The sequence below is a fragment of the Thamnophis sirtalis genome, unplaced genomic scaffold (assembly GCF_051295495.1).
Source record: "Thamnophis sirtalis isolate CommonGarterSnake01/CBP01778 unplaced genomic scaffold, rThaSir2_p1.2 scaffold_9, whole genome shotgun sequence".
Taxonomy (NCBI): Eukaryota; Metazoa; Chordata; class Lepidosauria; order Squamata; family Natricidae; genus Thamnophis; species Thamnophis sirtalis.
The window spans coordinates 76821121-76840306 of record NW_028261389.1 but is presented as its reverse complement, the minus strand read 5'-3'; the positions used below and the strand labels follow the sequence as shown (position 1 = coordinate 76840306).

The window sequence follows — 19186 nt, the reverse complement described above, 5'->3', positions numbered from 1 at the left end:
GCACGAATTGCACAAATGTGATGTTATATAACACCCTGAACTGTAGCTGTTCTCTGATTTTTGCAAGGGAGAAGGTCACCCCTTGTTCCCCTTCAAAGGCAGAAGTGTTTATCTTAAAAAAAGTGAAAGAGAGATTAATAAATGTTTCGGGAGAAAGTCAGCATGGCTGAAAAAGCATTTAGATGGTCAGATGTTTAGAAAAGTACCAGCCAGCCTGACAACGTGACATTAAAGAAGGCCAATTTCCAAAAATGGAAGTCTTCACTTGTTGGAAAGCAGTCAGAGAGAAAAGTGTCGAAGTCTTTGGTGCCAGTAAAGATAATAATGTTGGCTTCCCGTTGGGAGCGAGCTGTTTTTGCAGATGCGGAGCTGGTTGATCAGAAAGGTCGGCGGTTCGAATCCCTAGCGCCGTGTAACGGAGTGAGCTCCCGTTACTTCTCCCAGCTTCTGCCAACCTAGCAGTTCGAAAGCACGTAAAAAATGCAAGTAGAAAAATAGGGACCACCTTTGGTGGGAAGGGAACAGCATTCCGTGCGCCTTCAGCGTTTAGCCATGCTGGCCACATGACCACGGAGATGTCTTTGGACAGTGCTGGCTTTGGACAGTGAGGAGGTTGGGGAGGAACATGGGCCCGTCCTGGAGTCTGGGGAAGGCTCTGATGAGGGCTCTGTGTCGGAGGCAGACAGGGGGCCAGGGCTGTCCAACAGTTATCAGCTGCCTTCGGAGTCAGACGTCAGTGAGGCAGAGGAACAGCTGGAGCCTGTTCCCAGTGTGCGCATGCGCAGATTTGCCAAGAGAAGGGAATAGCTAAAGAACAGGGGTCGACTTGGGAGTAAGACCACAGGTGGACGATGAATGGCCCCTCCCAGAGGAAATAAAAGAGGAGCGAAAGGAGAGTGGAGTTTGCAGGAGGCAATTAGTTCGCTTAATTGGTTCGTGACTCTCCTAGACTCCTTGTCAAGTTTTGCAAGCTCTCCAAGACAGATGAGGTCTGTGACCGTAAATCCTCCCTCGAAAGACTTTGCTCGATGTGAATGAGCAGAATAACAATATAGCAATAGCAGTAGACTTATATACCGCTTCATAGGGCTTTCAGCCCTCTCTAAGCGGTTTACAGAGAGTCAGCATATTGCCCCCAACAATCCAGGTCCTCATTTTACCCACCTTGGAAGGATGGAAGGCTGAGTCAACCCTGAGCCGGTGAGATTTGAACCGCTGAACTGCTGATCTAGCAGTAGCCTGCAGTGCTGCATTTAACCACTGCGCCACCTCGGCTCTTCACAGAATTCACAGTCAATTAATAAAAGGGGTTTTTGGGGACCGCAGTACGTTGGACGTGAACAGTTCCAATGAAGTGGGAATTTAACGAAGTTTGAGTACCAGCCTTGAGAAATCATCGCTGTTGCAAAATTGATTTTGCCTTGCTGATTTCAGGACGACAAGAAATGTTTCACGTGTGATTCGCGAGATCCGTTCCACGACACTCTGAATCCTGACAGCCATCGCATTGAAAACGTGGTCACTACTTTCGCTCCGAATCGCCTGAAGCTGTGGTGGCAGTCAGAAAACGGTAGGCCACCTCAGGATATGATTGGAAGGTCCTGAAATGGACTTGGGAGGGCTGTACGTCAGTGGTGGGCTTCAAATGTTTTTAGAACCTCTTCTGTAGGTGTGGCCTGCTTTGTGGGAGTGGCTTGCCAGCCATGTGACTGGGTGAGAGTGGCTTGCTGGCCATGTGACTGGGTGGGAGTGGCTTGCTGGCCATGTAACCGGGTGGGAGTGGCTTGCTGGCCATGTGACCGGGTGGGCGTGGACAACTTGTAAAATGTGGTGAAACTCACTTAACAATGCTCTTGCTTAGCAACCAAAATGTTGGCTCAGAAACTCTGGCATTTGAAGCACGCAAGTGTTAAAGCTGTCAAGTTACAAGACCCTTGCACCCCTAACCCTTTAGGGAAAAACCCCCAGGAGTGTTCAAACTTGACAGCTTTAAGACTTGTGGACTTCAACTCCCAGAATTCCCTCTCTCGCTCTTCATCTTGATGATGTGTGAACCTGGGGGAGCTGGAACCGGTTCTAAACGGCACTGTAGATTTGTGGAACCTCTTCTATAGAAGAGGTTAGAACTGGCAGGAACCCACCCCTGCTGTACGTATGGAATTACATAAGAATGGCAAGAATTTTCACTTTTTAAAGTGTACTGCGAGCGACCCACGAGTCAGACCTCGCCACTGAATTACGAATATTTTCCTTCAGCCAGCAAATAATCTGTGTTGGGCATTTTTATAGCAAATTATGTGGGGTTTTTTCCCTAGTAATGATTTTCGTCCCTTTGATTTTTGTTCACGAGAGGGGAAAGATGGAGGGAGGGAGGACTAAGAAGAGAAAGAATGAAAGAAAGAAAAAAAGAAAGAAAGGGGAAAGAAGGGAAAAAAGAAGGAAAGAAAGGAAGCAAGGAGGGGAAGGAAGGAGAAGGGAGAGGAAGGAAGAGAAATGAAATGAAGGAAGGAAGGAGAAAGGAAAGGGACAGAGAGGGAAGGAGAAAGGGAAGGAAGGAAAAAAGGGAGGAAGGGAGGGGAAGGGATGGAAGGAAGAGAAATGAAATGAAATGAAGGAAGGAAGGAGAAAGGAAAAGGACAGGGAGGGAGAGGAAGGGGGATGAAGGAAAGAAAGGAAGAGAAAGGAAGGAAAGAAGGAGGAGATGGGAGGGGAAAGGAGGGAAGGAGGAGAAATGAAATGAAGGAGAAAGGAAAGGGACAGAGAAGGAGGGGGAAGGAGGAGGAAGGAAGGAAGAAAAGAAGGAAAGAAAGGGAAGGGAAGGAAGAAGGGAGGGGAAGGGAGGGAAGGAGGAAAAATGAAATGAAGGAAAGACAAAAGAAAGAGATAGGGAGGGAGGGGGAGGAAGGAAGGAAGGAAGGAAAGAAGGAAAGAAAGAGAAGGGAAGGGAAGGAGGGAAGGAATGAGGGAGGGGAAGGGAGGGAAGGAGGAAAAATGAAATGAAGGAAGGAAAGAAAGAAAGAAGGAAAAGAAAAGAAAAGAAAAAAGAGTGGATTTGGTTTGAAGCCCTGCCTGTCTCCCTCCAGGGAATTCCAGAGACAGAATTCAACTTTTAACAAATGTTCTTGTTTACAATGAAACTTCTTCTCCCCCCCCCTTTTTTTTTTTGATCCTGTAGGAGTCGAAAATGTGACCGTCCAATTGGACCTAGAGGCGGAATTCCATTTCACTCATCTCATTATGACCTTCAAGGTAAAAAAAACCCATAACATTTCCTCCCCTGCAACCCCTCCCCCCAAAATTGCAAAGAGCCCAAGATCCTGGCCCTCAATGCCAGTTAGAGGCTTAACTAAGTATTTTCTCCTTGTAAGATAAGTGGTATTAAAGGATTTTTTTAAAAACAAAACAAAACACCGATTGATCCTGGAATGCAAGAGAGAAGGCAGACAACAAATTCCAGAGTTTTATGGTGCAATTTAATTGGCCGTGTTCTGCCTTTTTAGATAAGAACCGCTTTGAACGCATCTCCAAACACTCGAAAAGTAGAGAAGGATTTAATGTTTCTTCTTCATATCTGTATTCTTGCAGCTGGGGGTTTTTTGGGGGGGAGGAAGTTCTGATCACTGTTTTTTTTTTTTTCCTTGCTCCGAATTAATTTCCTATCCCTGGTGTCGAATGTTTGCCAAACTTCCACAATTAAATGATTGAAGGCAACAAAGATAAACGAAGTCTTAAATTCCTTCCTTTTGGCTGTGGAAAATAAGGTTGGGGGAGGCAGAGGGGGAAAACATCTGTATACAAAATGTTGTTGTTTTTGCTTTGCAACAGATGTCCTGGCAGGACAGATGTACGGTAAAATACTCCTTTTAAAAAAAAGATTTGCAAATATTTCATCCTCTTGAGAGTTTCACTCCGAAAAGACATAATGTGAACTGCGATGGTTGAATTGCACAACTTATAGGAACATTAAGAAATATAAGTTTTTCTACAGTAGACATTAGGATGTGTTCTAATCTTGCTTTAGGCTGGGTGACTTTGGTCCAGTCACCAGGTGTCTGTGAGTTCTAGTCCCATCTCAGGTATGAAAGCCAGCTGGGTGACTTTGGGCCAATCACTAGGTGTCTGTGAGTTCAAGTCCCACCTTAGGCATGAAAGCTAATTGGATGATTCTGGTCCAATCACTAGGAGTCTGAGTTCTAGTCCCACCCTAGGCATGAAAGCCAGCTGGGTGACTTTGGGCCAATCACTAGGTGTCTGTGAGTTCTAGTCCCATCTTAGGTATGAGAGCCGGGTGGGCAACTTTGGACCACTCCCTCTCCTTGGGATCAAAATAAAGAATGAAATAAAATAAAAATCTGTGTGAGGATGTGTATTAAAAAAAACCAGAAAAGGGGATATTTAAATTTCCAATATCGACAGAAAGGAACCAATTTTGTAGCTCCAATTGTTCTAACATCCTTTTTGTTGTTATTTTTTTAGACTTTTCGCCCTTCTGCCATGTTGATTGAAAGATCCTCAGACTTTGGCAAAACTTGGCAAGTCTACCGCTACTTTGCCTATGACTGTGAGAATTCATTCCCCGGCGTCTCCAACGGACCGATGAAGAAAGTGGACGACATTATTTGTGATTCCCGCTATTCTGACATTGAACCTTCCACTGAGGGAGAGGTTGGTCCTCTATATATAATAAGTAGCTGGATACCTGTGCTTCGTGATGAAACTATGTGATTGGGCTACGCAGAAGAAATTTAGTTCACAATCCATTGTCTCAGTGGCGGTCGGTGATTGAAACACATAAGGGAATATCTCTCCCGCCACCTTGAGTCCGGAAGCAGTTCCATAGGTGGAAGGCGTAGACATTTTGATGAGGTACCGACGTTTAGTACTGTAAGGAGCCCCAGACCACTCCTGAGTGAAGGAGTGGAACATCTGCCAGTTTGAACTGAGGTAACGGAATGTGAGGCAACTGGCAGTTGGAACAGAGTTCTTTTCAGGTGGGGAGGGGGAGTAGAGCTCCTTAGCATCGGAGGATGTTAATTACTGTACAAGAAATACTAATGGCCTGATGGTCATTTCAAAAAATCCTTTCTTAACGAGCACCTAGAAGCCAAGGGGAACATACGTGCCAATTTTCAAGTTTGTCGGCTTTACGGTTCTGGAGATTTTGTGATGAGTGAGTGGTACTTGCCTTTTATATATATGGATTGAAGAACCTTACAGATAGTCCTCAACTTATGACCATAACGGAGCCCAAAACTTCTGTTGTTAAAGGAGACATTTCTTAAGTTTTGCCCCATTTTACAACAGGCATTCCCAACCCCTGGGCTACGTCCTTTTTGGAACCAGGCTGTGAGAGTAGCAGATTTGCACACTTTCTGTGCAGCTCTTGCACAAGCAGCAGATGTTCACGCGGGTGTGAAGATCCATTAGTGCAAATGGCACCCTTAACCCTAACCCACCGCTCACACAAAGGGAGTTTTACACATCCACTCAAGTGCCCTCTGCTTGTGCAAATGAAGCTCCATGCACAAGCACATGCGCTTGTCGCTCACACACACAATCATTTCCTCCCTTCCCCCATCCCATCTGCAAAACCGGTAAGGTTGGGGAATCATACGACCTTTCTCGCTAAGTGAATCACTGCCGTGGAGAAATTCGTAACCCGGTGTCAGGCCTGCAGCCATCTTTCATTTTGGATCTCTGGCCCGCCACACTTTCTATTATTCTACTATGCATTTTCTATGGTGGGGAAATGGGATTGTACGGAGTTAGATGCTAGGTAGCCATAACAACATTCTTTCTAGAAAGCCAAGGTCATCCTTTGTCTTTGCACCTCTGCACCTGACCGGATCTGGATGGGTGGAAGCTGCCAGCATGGCAGTGGAAGATTGGATTATGGGATGGACTGGTGGGTGTGTGGGGGGCAAGATCTTGAACTTTCAGCTGGGTAGGGAAAACCGGGAAGCTTTCAGATTCGGGTTTCCACAGATGTGCCAACATGGCTCTCTTAATAAATTGGAACTTTGAGGAATCCTTTGCCTTGGACTCTGATTTACTTTTGGGTGCTATTTGGAACCCTGACACCCGGTTGTTAAGTGAATCTGGCTTCCTCATTGACTTTGCTGGCCAGAAGGGGGTCATGTGACTTGGGGGATACTGTCACCGTCATAAATACGAACCGGCAGCCAAGGGTCTGAATTTTGATGGATGCTACAAAGCTCATAACTCTGAGAAACTGTCCTAAGTCACATTTTTCAGTGCCGTTGTAACTTTGAATGGTCATTAAACGAACAGTTGTAAGTCGGGGACTTATATTTGCAAAAATTGAAATCTTTCTCGTATTGACGTATTCCCGTGTCACTTTCAGGTCATTTTCCGCGTCTTGGATCCGGCTTTCCGAATAGAAGACCCCTACAGTCCAAGGATTCAAAGTACGTTTCCCCGTCCCTTTTTTTTAAAGCAGATTTTTTATTGTTTCTTCTCTCTATAATATCTTACAATCATCACATTAACATTGTTATGTCATCATACCTGTATATACCAATCTTATATCACTGCTACATTTATATACATTCATTTTCAGTTCTATACAGTTCTCTGTTGTTTCTCGGCTGAATTAACTTTACTCCTGTTATGCAACCATTTATACCAATTATCCCAAATTTCATCGTATTCAGACTCTTCTTTGTCCTTCAATCTTAATGCTAACGTGTCCATTTCTGCACAATCTAAAATTTTCTGAATCACTAATTCATCTGGGGCAGGGCTCGGCAAACATAAACACTCAAAGAGCCACTTGGACCCGTTTCCCACAGAAAAGAATACTTCGGGAGCCACAAAGCCCCCCGTTCAATTCTGGAGCTGACCGGAAGTTCAGTTCCCCCACCATAGAGTCTCCTCCTAGAGCGGCGTACTTTTTCCTCTACCTGTCATAACTGAAAGCCCTATCAATTGTGGAGACCACTGGAAAACCCTCCCCTCACCATAGAGTCTTCTCCTGGCGCACTGTGCTTCTCCCCCCCCCCCCACCGGAAGCTCCTCTCCAAATTGTGGCACCGACTGGTGACGGAGCCGCAGCAGAGGGAGGAAAGAGCCACATGCGGCTCCAGAGCTGCAGTTTGTTGACCCCTGATCTGGGAGAGTACTACTTTGTTTCCAACATTGGGCAAACTTTATTCTAGCTGTAGTCAACGGGTGTATTCGTATGTATTTAATTTTCTTTCTATATTTCCCCTTCGTTATTCCCAGCAGAAAGAGTTCCGGTTTGTATTCTATTCGTTCCTCTGTAATTTGTTGTATCCATTTCCAAATTTTCATCCAATATTTTTGAGACTCCGGACAGGTCCACCATATATGATAGAATCTCCCTTGCATTTTTTTTTCACTTCCAGCAGGTCGCATTCATGTTCCCCGTCCCCTATCCCCATCTTTGTTTTCCGTCCCAACGCATTCTAATTTTGCCCGGTAGGTCAAAATTACTCAATGTTTAGAGACAGCTAAGCGTCATTCACTCCCGTTTAGTGCTCCGAAAATTGCACAATTTGCTTTTCTAAACAGAAGAACATATGGCTGTAATTAAAAGAGGAAAAAAAAACATTTTAAGACATCCGCGGGGCGAACAATACATTCTGTTCATCGATGGTGCCCAGATCTCAGTAGGCCTCAACTGAACTTCTTATCAACCCTACAGCGGTATCTCCTTGCCAAAGAATTTTCATTAACACCAACCTGCCTTCCCGCAGAGATCAAAGGAGCAGAGAAACAAGGGTGCTTATAAATCCATGAAAGGGAGCTAAAATCTTTTGGGGGTACCCATTGTCCAGAAAGATTAATGGGAGCATAATTAAGTCTTCAAAGTCTTGGTAACGGGGTTTCACCGCAGCCTTCAGTGTTGGTGATATTTAAAAAGCACTTAGGGTGAATCATCTCCCTTCTTTCAACTTATCTACTCGTATAAGTGTTTGGAGATTATTTTCCACCCCATCAAAGATCCCCTAGGATTAGTGAAAATGAGGGAAGACCCAAGGAATAGTTCCAGGTGTGAGTTGGAAAAAAGCTTGATGAAGCAAAGTTCAGTACGGTTCAAATGATTGGAGGAGACACGTGTTTACGTCTGTTTGAAGTCTTAGGATGAAAGAAAAACGGATCGCAAATAAAATAAAAGCTTTTAAAGTTGTAGCACAATTACAAGCATGATCCGGTACTTAGTTATAAGCTACCTGATTTGTGTGTTCGGATTAGTATTTTGCTGACGCTGAAAAAAAAACAAAAAAACCATTAGGTTTAGAACTCGCGGTTATTACTTGTTTGTTGAAGGCGTGCTTTTGTCAGTGCGCTGTTCTCAGCGCGCTTCTGTGCTCATTCGTTGGCGCGATTTAGAACTTGCGGTTTTCTTGCCGCGGTTTCATTGGCGTGCTTTTGTCGAGCGCGCATTTGTCGGTGAACCCCTTTTTCCTTTTTCAAAAAAAAATGGCCTGTTTTTGCGAAAAACAAGTTGTTATTTGCTCATCCCCCCCCCAAGTCCTAGGAGGACTCTACAAGCCTCCCAAAGCTCTTCATGACCTGGGGGGGGGGGGAAATGAGGCATGCAAAGGGTTTGGGAGGCCTGCAGAATGCAAACGCTTTTTTTTTTTTAATTACCTTTTCAAAATCATGGTGCATCTTATACTCCAGTGCATCTTATAGTCCGAAAAATACAGTATATGAGTTTTCTTGGTTTTCTTCCTTCTTTTATTTTTTTAGATATGTTAAAGATTACAAATTTAAGAATCAACTTTGCCAAGCTGCACACCCTGGGAGACAACCTTCTGGATTCCAGAATGGAAATCAAAGAAAAGTATTATTACGCCATTTATGACATGGTGGTGCGTGGGAACTGCTTCTGTTACGGGCATGCCAGCGAATGCGCCCCGGTACACGGCTACGACAAAGAGGTGGAAGGAATGGTAAACGTCTACATTGCTTTCCTGATGTTTATTTCCTTGTCATTCTGCCACTGGTGTTGAAAAGCTTCGTCCTTGATTGACGACAGAAAACAACTTTCATCTGAAATGAAATCGGAGGCGTCCTTGGTGCTCTCTGAGCCTGGTTGTCTCGTTTTCTGACAGGTTCATGGCCATTGCATGTGTCGGCACAACACCAAAGGTTTAAACTGCGAGCAGTGCTTGGATTTCTACCACGATTTGCCGTGGCGTCCCGCAGAAGGCCGGAACAGCAATGCCTGCAAAAGTAAGTTGTAACTACATTAATCACTACTTGTAACGTCTCTGGCATTGAAGTTTGATCTTGGCTGAATATCTGTCCTTTTATGAATAATCCAAGACAGGGGTATCAAACTTGATTCCATTGAGGGCCACATCCAGATTGTGTTTGACTTTTGAGGGGAGCAGGGTGTACGTGGCCAGCTTGACGTCACTTGTGTGTGAGGTGTTTGTGGCTATCCGAGTCTTCTGCCAGTGAAAACAGGCTCCCGAGCTCCGTTTCGGCTGCATCGCCTCCTGCAACCATCGACCAGTGAAAACGGAACTCAGGAGGGCCGTCGGCGGCCCTTGGGAGCTCCGTTTTCAGCTGCGATGGCCTCCTGCAACCCTCTGCCAGTGAAAACAGAACTCTGTTTTCGCTGGCAGAAACACTACAGGCTGGTCCTTTGTTGTTTCCAGGGTGGGCCTGTGGGCCAGATCTAAGCATCCTGCAGGCCAGATCTGGCTCACGGGCTTTGAGTTTGACACCTTTGATCCAAGAGATGAGAACGAATTCAGCTAAAAATATTCTACCCTGAGCACTCTGTTTCTGAAGAGCCGAAAAATACAAAGTAGAATTGCCAAACCTTGGGAAGAATTAGAAATCAAAATGACTGGAAGGCTGGATTTTTCCCGTAATATTTGAAAACAGGATCCTATCTTTCCCCCTGCCCCGGAGCACCCCCTACAAGGTGCTTTTAAAAGCAAGTTTATATTATCCATAAAGAGATTAGGGGCTCATTGGTAGCTTCACATTGCAATAAAGAAGCACATACATTCAATTTTGCCACTATTAAGATTGTTGGACGAGCAGGCACAAAAACAGCCAGAGAAGTGATTGAAGCCTGGGAAACAGGCCCCCCGTCAGGCAACAGGAGGGCTGATTTACCACTACCTTACAAAGTACTTAGGAGGTGAGGGCTTGGCAGCACAAGGAAGCAATAGCCAGCGGCATAACAGCCAGTCACCAACACTCCGATCCACATCTAAAAAGCTACACACAATAGACGCCATATAAATACCACACACAGAACAGCCCAAAACATACAATGAAGTTACTTGAGGATGGGCTCCAGCACGATTCCGAAAACTCGGAAGACAAAATTGCTGGTCCCGTTGACCGACCCAGAATGGATCCTGTAACATTATCCCGGGACACATATATTCCAGAGGTGGGTTCCTACCAGTTCTGACCGGTTCGGCCGAGTAGGTAGTAATTCGGCTGGCCATGCCCCCAAACTGATTCTATTGGCGGCGTCTATGGTGGCACCATCTTGTTTTTTCAAAACTTTTTTCCCTACTGCGCATGCGCACGAAATGTGTCCCTGAGCGAACCAGCAGTTACGGAAGCCAGAAGCCGCCCTTGGTCTATTCACCTTCATTCCTGAGATTAGGGACCGTCAATCAACTGTCACACGAGGCTATCGTTTTTTTACTCATTTGTTTAATTTACTTATCAAGTGCATTTGCTGCCCATCTCGCGACTCGCCTTTAATTTTTCTCTTTGTCCTCTTAAGAGTGCAATTGCAACGAGCATTCCGCGCAGTGCCATTTTGATATGGCTGTTTACGTAGCCACGGGAAACACCAGCGGTGGGGTGTGTGACGATTGCCAACACAACACGGTGGGACACAATTGTGAGCAGTGCAAGCCCTTCTACTTTCAACATCCGGAGAGGGATATCCGTGATCCCCATATTTGTGAACGTAAGTCCTTCGTCTTTTTTCTCAGGAAACACAGGTACTCCTTGACTTACGACCGATTCATTTAGTGACCGTTTGAAGTTACGATGGCAGTAAAAAAAATCTTAGGATTGTTTTTCACGCTTACGACCCATTGTCCTGTGATCAAAATTCAGCCACTTGGCAACTGACTCATATTTATGACGGTTGCAGTATCCCGGGGTCACGCGATCCGCTTTTACGACCTTCTGACAGGCAAAATCCATGGGGAAGCCAGATTCACTTAACAACCGTGTTAATAACTTTAAAAGAACTGGACAATACTATGTTAGAAACGAGGATTGCAATGTTCATTACCTGCTTTTTCCCTGCTAATGTCCATTCCTTAATTCTGGATTGTGGTCGTAAGTCGAGGACTGCATGTAGCTGATAAAATAAAGAAATCCTATTTCTGTTTTGAGATAATGAGATTTATACATCAAAAGAACTGACCAAAAAGGTCACTTAACCTCTGTTTTGCTAAATGGAATGGAAATTTTGACTTCAATTGTGGATAAAATAAGGAAATCCCATCAATCATTCTGAGATAATGAGATTTATAAATTTTAAAAACTGGAGAAAACAGAGTTATAAAAGATGATCGCAATACTCATTGCCTGCTTTTTTAATGCTTATATCCCTTCCTTAATTTTGAACTGATTGTAAGTCAAGGACTACTTGAAGCTGATAAAATAAGGAAATCCTATCAATCCTTTCTGAGATAATGAGATTTAGGCATCAAATGAATTGGAGAGAACTGAGTTATAGAAGACCATTGCAATACCCATTCTGCTATTTTTCTGCCAATGTCCATTCCTTAATTTTAGACACAGGCTCATAAGTTCAGACTACCTTTATGGGTTTGTGGGCGCATTAGAAAATGTGTTTCTTCGTTTAGCGTGCAACTGTGACCCGGTGGGCTCCGAGAACGGCGGAATCTGCGATCGATACACCGACTACTCGGCCGGCCTCATCGCGGGACAGTGCCGCTGCAAATTCTTCGTGGAAGGGGAACGTTGCGACACTTGCAAGGAAGGATTTTACGGATTAAGTATAGACGACCCTCTGGGCTGTCAGTGTAAGTGCAACCTGGTTTGTGTTGAGGCTGAACAAACGTTTGAAAAAATGGGATTTGGGAGATGAGAAGCCGATATATCATTTTTACGAGGCTGAAGTCCCTGCCATGATGCTATTTTATTTCACTGATATTAAGATCAATTCGTTTGGAATTTGGTGTTGTATGAGAGAGAGATGCTTAAGAGAGGGTGTGTTTCTTCCCTGTCTATGCGGTTGGGCCTGTTTCATTTATTTTTATTTCTTGATCAAATGTCTACATCGCCCAATTCCAATTGCAGGCCAGTGAAATGGTTCGATTTGCTTCTCAAGCAATAGTTATCTCTAATTCTATTCCTTGTGGAACTACTGGGAAAATATTCCTGTGCAACTCCCTTAATTTGGGATAGAGTTCGGGTCACTGGATGGAGCTGAGAATTTACTGGCCAGCTGCCCTTCCTGACGCCTATAGTTAGATGCGATGAACTTTCCAGTGTATTATTGAGCTGTATATTTCATATTATCGGACCAATATAGTTTGAGTAAGCATCAGATATACTTCTGTTTTTGATGCTTTTATGTCAGCTTGTACACAATGCCCTGACGGCACGCTACTTACTACTGGTTTTAATTTTTGTCGTACCATTCATTGCAACTTTAGCCTGCAGTTAAATACACGCAAGCACAAATAAGACACTGCTTTCTTTGATCAAAGAAAAAAAAATCTCATTTATTTCTACTTGGAAACCACTTCTGGACTTTATGCTTGAGGTAGAAAAAAAAATGAAACTTTGATTTCGGGTTTTACCAATTAGATAAATTCATGGTTATAGAAATGGCTAGTTTAATACTATTATGTAAAAGTAACAAAGTTGAGGTTTGATGCCAGCCATTCGGCAGTTCGATTCCCACCAGCTCAAGGTTGACTCAGCCTTCCATACTTCCGAGGTCAGGAAAATGAGGACCCAGATTGTTGGGGGCAAGAGACTGACTCTGTAAACCGCTTAGAGAGGGCTGTAAAAGCACTGTGAAGCGGTATATAAGTCTAAGTGTTATTGCTATTGTTATTTAAGTTGACAGTGCAGAGGTTAGAATGCAGCGTTGAAAGGTTACTCTGCCCACAGTCGGGAGTTCGATCCTGACTGGCTCAAGGCTGACTCAGCCTTCTATCCTCCCGAGGTCGGTAAAATGAAGACCCAGATTGTTGGGGGGCAAGAGGCTGACTCTGTAAACAGCTTAGAGAGGGCTGTAAAAGCACTGTGAAGCGGTATATAAGTCTAAGGGCTATTGCTATTGCTATCTGTCTGTCTGTCTGTCTGTCTATCTATCTATCTATCTATCTATCTATCTATCTATCTATCTATCTATCTATCTATCTATCTATCATCTCTCTCTCTCTCTCTCTCTCTCTCTCTCTCTCTCTCTCTCTCTCTCTCTCTCTCTATCTATCTATCTATCTATCTATCTATCTATCTCTATCTCAGGTTGGCTCAGCCTTTCATCCTTCCGAGGTGGGTAAAATGAGGACCCAGATTGTTGGGGGCAAGAGGCTGACTCTGTAAACTGCTTAGAGAGGGCTGTAAAAGCACTGAGAAGTGGTATATAAGTCTAAGGGCTATTGCCACTGTCTTATTTTTTGTTCTTTCCCCCCTTCTTTTATACACTTTCCCCTTCCCCTATTTTTCCTACTATTTGCTCTTGTAGTTTTCGATTTTACATCATGAACTAATTTTAAAAAAAAAATGTGAATAAGCCGAAGAGAGAAACTGAAACTGCGGAAGGAAAGAGAGAAAAGTCATTTGTCGTTAAACCTCCAGAGGGAAAAATAAAATGAGTGATGGTGTCGAGATAAATATTTGTCGCAAGTCTTGTAACCCGCCATGTTAATCAAAACACGCTGATCCCGGTTTGTTTCCTTGCTCTTCCTAATGTAGCTTGTGCTTGCAATCCGCTGGGCACGCATCCTGGCGGGAATCCTTGTGACTCCGAGACCGGAAACTGTTACTGTAAACGCCTGGTGACCGGAAAGCATTGCGACCAATGTCTGGTACGTCCTCCCGTCTATGAATACTGTGTGGATCGAAGGAAGCTGAAGACAGAAATCTTTCGGGTGAACTTTATGTCAGAGGTTCAAGGACAGGGAGTTCTCGACTTACAGCGATTCGTTGAGCGACCCTTCAAAGTTACAACGGAGGCTCTGAAAAAAGGGAGTTCTCGCTGGCTTTGGTCGTGGCTGTGGATGCCTGGTTGTGACTCAGTGGATGTCCTTCTGACTAGCACTGATGATGTTGCCTAGTTGGGTAATCAAACGTCTAGAAGAAAACAAGCAAGCGAGGAGAGGTCCAAGAACTCCTCATTTCATCCCTGAGCTACAAATATTCTCCTTTATTGCATCTATCTATCTATCTATCTATCTATCTATCTATCTATCTATCTATCTATCTATCTATCATCTATCTATCTATCTATCTATCTATCTATCTATCTATCTATCTATCTATCTATCATCTATCTATCTATCTATCTATCCATCCATCCATCCATCCATCCATGCATCCATCCATCCATCCATCCATCAATCCATGCATCCATCCATCTCTACATTTACATACCTACCTGCCTATCCATGTATCAACTATCGCCTATTTATCTCTACTATCTACTACTATCTAGCACTGATGATGTTACCTAGTTGGGTAATGAAACGTCTGCAAGAAAACAAGTAAGCTCAGAGATCACCAAGGACACTTCATGTCAACCCTGAGCTACAAATATTCTCCTTTATTCTATCTATCTATCTCTATCTATCTATCTATCTATCTATCTATCTATCTATCTATCTATCTATCTATCTACCTACCTACCTACCTACCTACCTACCTACCTACCTACCTATCTATATATCATCTATTTATCTTCTATTTATCCTACCTACCTACCTACCTACCTACCTATCTCTATCCATCCATCCATCCATCCATCCATCCATCTATCTTCTATCTATCTTACCTACCTACCTACCTATCTCTATCTCCATCCAGCCATTTATCCATTCATCTATCCACCCATCTATCTATCTTCTTTCTATCTATCTATCTATCTATCTATCTATCTATCTATCTATCTATCTATCTATCTATCATCTATCTATCCTACCTACCTACCTACCTACCTACCTACCTACCTACCTACCTATCTATCTATCTATCTATCTATCTATCTATCTATCTATCTATCTATCTATCTATCTATCTATCTATCTATCATCTATTTATCTTCTATCTATCCTACCTACCTACCTATCTCTATCTCCATCCAGCCATTTATCCATTCATCTATCCACCCATCTATCTTCTATCTATCTATCTATCTATCTATCTATCTATCTATCTATCTATCTATCTATCTATCTATCTATCTATCTATCCATCCATCCATCCATCCATCCATCCATCCATCCATCCATCCATCCTACCTACCTACCTACCTACCTACCTACCTACCTACATACATACATACATACACACATACCTATCTCTATCCATCTATCCATCCATCCATCCATCTATCTTCTATCCTACCTACCTACCTCCATCCATCCATCCATCCATCTCTACATCTACATACCTATCTACCTATCCATGTATCATCTATCGCCTATCTCTACTATCTACTACTATCTACTGTCTAGCACTGATGATGTTACCTAGTACCTCTTCCTCCATCTCCCGTCTCTCCCTTGTAGTACTGATGATGTTACCTAGTTGGGTCATGAAACGTCTGCCAGAGAACTACTAATATCAGAGAGCACCGAGGTCCCCTTGTGTCATCCCTGAGCTACACATATTCTCCTTTGTTGGATGTTCTTCTACCTGTAATGTCCCAAATCTTCCCTTGCAGCCTGAAAACTGGGGGCTGAGCAACGATATGGAGGGGTGTCGCCCCTGTGATTGTGATCAAGGAGGCTCGCTCAACAATAAGTAAGTTCAATTCCCACCTACCTATAAACTTTCCAAATGCATTTTTTATGTAGCTATGTTTCAGGAGCAAACCCCCTTCTAGACTTTCCTAGAATATTCTATTCCCGGGGTGCTAAATGTTGCAAACCTCTAAAGACGGCGGGGGTGGGGGAAGGGGATCTAAGTAAATCTAGTGGAGATCAACACATTCCTGAGCTTCTCCAAACTTTGTTAATTATCTCGGATTTCTTATGTTCTTTCGTTGATTCATCGCTTGCCTTTTATTATTTAAATTGATTAATTAATTATTAACTTAGAACAATTAATCAGTGGAACGGCTTGCCTCCGGAAGTTGTGAATGCTCCAACACTGGACGTTTTTAAAAGCAATAGCTATAGCAGTTAGACTTATATACCGCTTCATAGGGCTTTCAGCCCTCTCTAAGCGGTTTACAGAGTCGGCATATCGCCCCCAACAATCCGGGTCCTCATTTCACCCACCTCGGAAGGATGGAAGGCTGAGTCAACCTTGAGCCGGTGAGATTAGAACCGCTGAACTGCAGATAACAGTCAGCTGAAGTGGCCTGCAGTACAGCACTCTAACCACTGCGCCACCTCGGACAAGATTGGACAACTCTTTGTCTGAAATGGGTGTAGGGTTTCCTGCCTGGGCAGGGGGTTGGACTAGAAGACCTCTAGGGTCCCTTCCAACTCTGTTATTCCGTTCTGTTCTCAACTTTTCACCTTTCCTATTTTGTTAATCTCAACTCCCTCCAACCTTGAGTTTCCCGGCCTTTCCTTTCGAGCCAGTCACTCTTCCTTCCTAAGGACATTTGAATTTGAATTTTCATCTCCTTTCATCGCAAGCTTTTTGCTTGAGTAACTAGGAATTTATCTCGTGGGAGTTTGCTTCAAAGAATTGCCAACTGGGGGGGAACCAGAAAGCAACAGCAGTCTTCCGTTGTACTATTTAGGTGTATCCTGTTCTAGTTCTTTTTTTTAATAGGCTCATCTCCTTGTTTGAGCTAAGTAAAATACAGAGAGTTCTTGGCTTATGACTGCAATTGAGCTGAAAATTTCTGTTGCTGACACTTGTTAAGTGAATTTTATCCCCATTTTTGTTTGCCACCGTTGCTAAGTGAATTACTGCAGTTATTAAATTAGCGACACGGTTGTTAAACGAATCTGGCTTCCCCGTTGACTTGGCTTGTCAGAAGGTCGCAAAAGGGGATCGTGCGATCCCCATCGGCATTGACAACGTCACCATCAGTCAATTGCAAAATGCTCCCAACAATGGAAGTTTTGAAGAAGAGATTGGACAATCATTGGTCTGAAGTGGTGTAGGGTTTCCTGCCTGACCAGGGGGTTGGACTAGAAGGCCTCCAAGGTCCCTTCCAACTCTGTTCTTCTACTCTACTCTACTCTACTCTACTCTACTCTACTCTACTCTACTCTACTCTACTCTACATTCTATTCTATTGCATTCTATTCTATTCTTCTCTTCTGCTCTACATTCCATTCCATTCTCCTCTTCTCCTCTTCTCCTCTTCTCCTCTTCTCCTCTGCTCTGCTCTACATTCTGTTCTGTTCTGTTCTTATTATCTTCTCTTCTACTCTCCTCTACGAAATGTAAATGCCGCCCAATTCCTAGCAATCCTGGGCAGTCAGTATAACTAATCCGCAATCCGATTGCTTCAGCTAAAACTCATCGCCGTATTTTAGATTTACTGTCCCAGCTCGCTGAGGAAATTAAGATGGGGCCCATCTTGACCTCACTCGTATTTTTATTCTGATCATTTTCCCTGAGTTGCTCCTCACACAGGCAGTAGCTATTCTCAATAGTCCTATTAAGCTCGCGCAGCGGGGCCACGAAGCTGCTTAACCTTCGGACATCCTGATGTCTTGATTGCAAAACCATCTGTGAATGGGTGTCGCTAAAAGAACTCGACTTAAGCAGCGTCCCCATTTCCTCTCCCAAGAAAATGACCTCATCCGTTCGGACGTTTTCGATTAAAACCTTCAGCCATCCAGATTCCTATTTTTACAGCCGTAATTTCTGGTGAGACAACCATTGTGTGAAGGGATGTATGTCTTCGGCCAAAAAAATTCCATCCCATATAAACTGTAAGACCATCCCACAGCATCTGAGCTCACAGCTGCACTGGGGGGAAAAAATCTAATTTGTGGTTGTGAAGGAAGGAAAACATCCAGGGGAACCATAACAAAAGATGGAATTGTGGGGCCAAGTAAAGCTTGACAGCTGAAGTTTGACAAAATCCATGGCACGACAAAACCGCGAAGCCCTTATCCGCGGAGATATAAGCGCGTCGCTAAAGCTGCGATGTCATCACCGTGCGTCATCACCGCTGCGACAACAGCGCGGCAGGTAAGGTAAGCATTAGGATTAGGTTTAGGGGTTTGTTTTAGGGTTAGGTTTAGAGTTAGGTTTAGGGTTAGGTTTAGGGTTAGGTTTAGGGTACTGAGCGCTTGGGAATGCGCGGATTTGCCCTCTGCGATTATGTCATCGCGGTAGGGTCGCGTTTTTCCTTAGCGCTTCGAATGGCGCGAATTAGTCTTCGCGCTTATGTCTCCGTGGATAAGGGCTTCGCGGATTTGTGGTGGAACCGACAAAATCTATCTGGGATTGTAATAATTCCACCAGACAGGAGAATGTTTCTCCCTGCTTCCTTGGATGAGGATCAGTGGTGGGATTCAAATAATTTAACAACCGGTTCTCCATCCTAATGACCAGCTGGGTAGTTGGGACTCAGTGGTGATGTGACCATGTGGGCACGGCCAACTCAACATCACTCGCGTCGATGGGCGCTTCACCTTAGCTGTTACAATGTATTAAGGGTTAACCGAAGAGGCAGTTTCTGTAAGCAGGGCAATAAAGATCAGGCTAGAAACAACACCAGAATGTTTCCTTCCTTCCTTCCTTACAGGATTAGCCCTGTAAAGTGGAAAAAAACAAAAAGAGATTTCTTCCAACAACCGGTTCTCCCAACTGCTTAGAAAGTTAACAACCGGTTCTCCCGGATAGGTGCGAACCGGCTGAATCCCACCATTGATGGGGATGATTCATCACACAGTCAGCCAGATGTTCAGACTGGGTTTGGCATTTTTGTCTGCCTATCGAGTCCTTACCAAGGACCTGGGATAGGCAAATCTGGATGGTTGACGGTGTTACAGATCTCATCGCAGGGTGGAAGCAGTTC

At 44.0% G+C, this 19186-nt stretch overlaps 1 protein-coding gene across 1 annotated transcript in view; it reads left to right on the top strand.

Annotated features, from left to right (window-relative positions):
* LAMB1 (laminin subunit beta 1) overlaps nucleotides 1-19186 on the top strand; it is a 71747-nt gene that overhangs the window by 8608 nt on the left and 43953 nt on the right. The window contains exons 3-12 of the mRNA XM_087722334.1: nucleotides 1435-1570; nucleotides 3176-3249; nucleotides 4477-4665; nucleotides 6365-6428; nucleotides 8740-8942; nucleotides 9105-9225; nucleotides 10754-10942; nucleotides 11856-12035; nucleotides 13945-14057; nucleotides 15911-15990. Of these exons, the coding sequence (XP_087578460.1) occupies nucleotides 1435-1570; nucleotides 3176-3249; nucleotides 4477-4665; nucleotides 6365-6428; nucleotides 8740-8942; nucleotides 9105-9225; nucleotides 10754-10942; nucleotides 11856-12035; nucleotides 13945-14057; nucleotides 15911-15990 (1349 nt within the window). The remainder of the gene's footprint in view (nucleotides 1-1434; nucleotides 1571-3175; nucleotides 3250-4476; nucleotides 4666-6364; nucleotides 6429-8739; nucleotides 8943-9104; nucleotides 9226-10753; nucleotides 10943-11855; nucleotides 12036-13944; nucleotides 14058-15910; nucleotides 15991-19186) is intronic.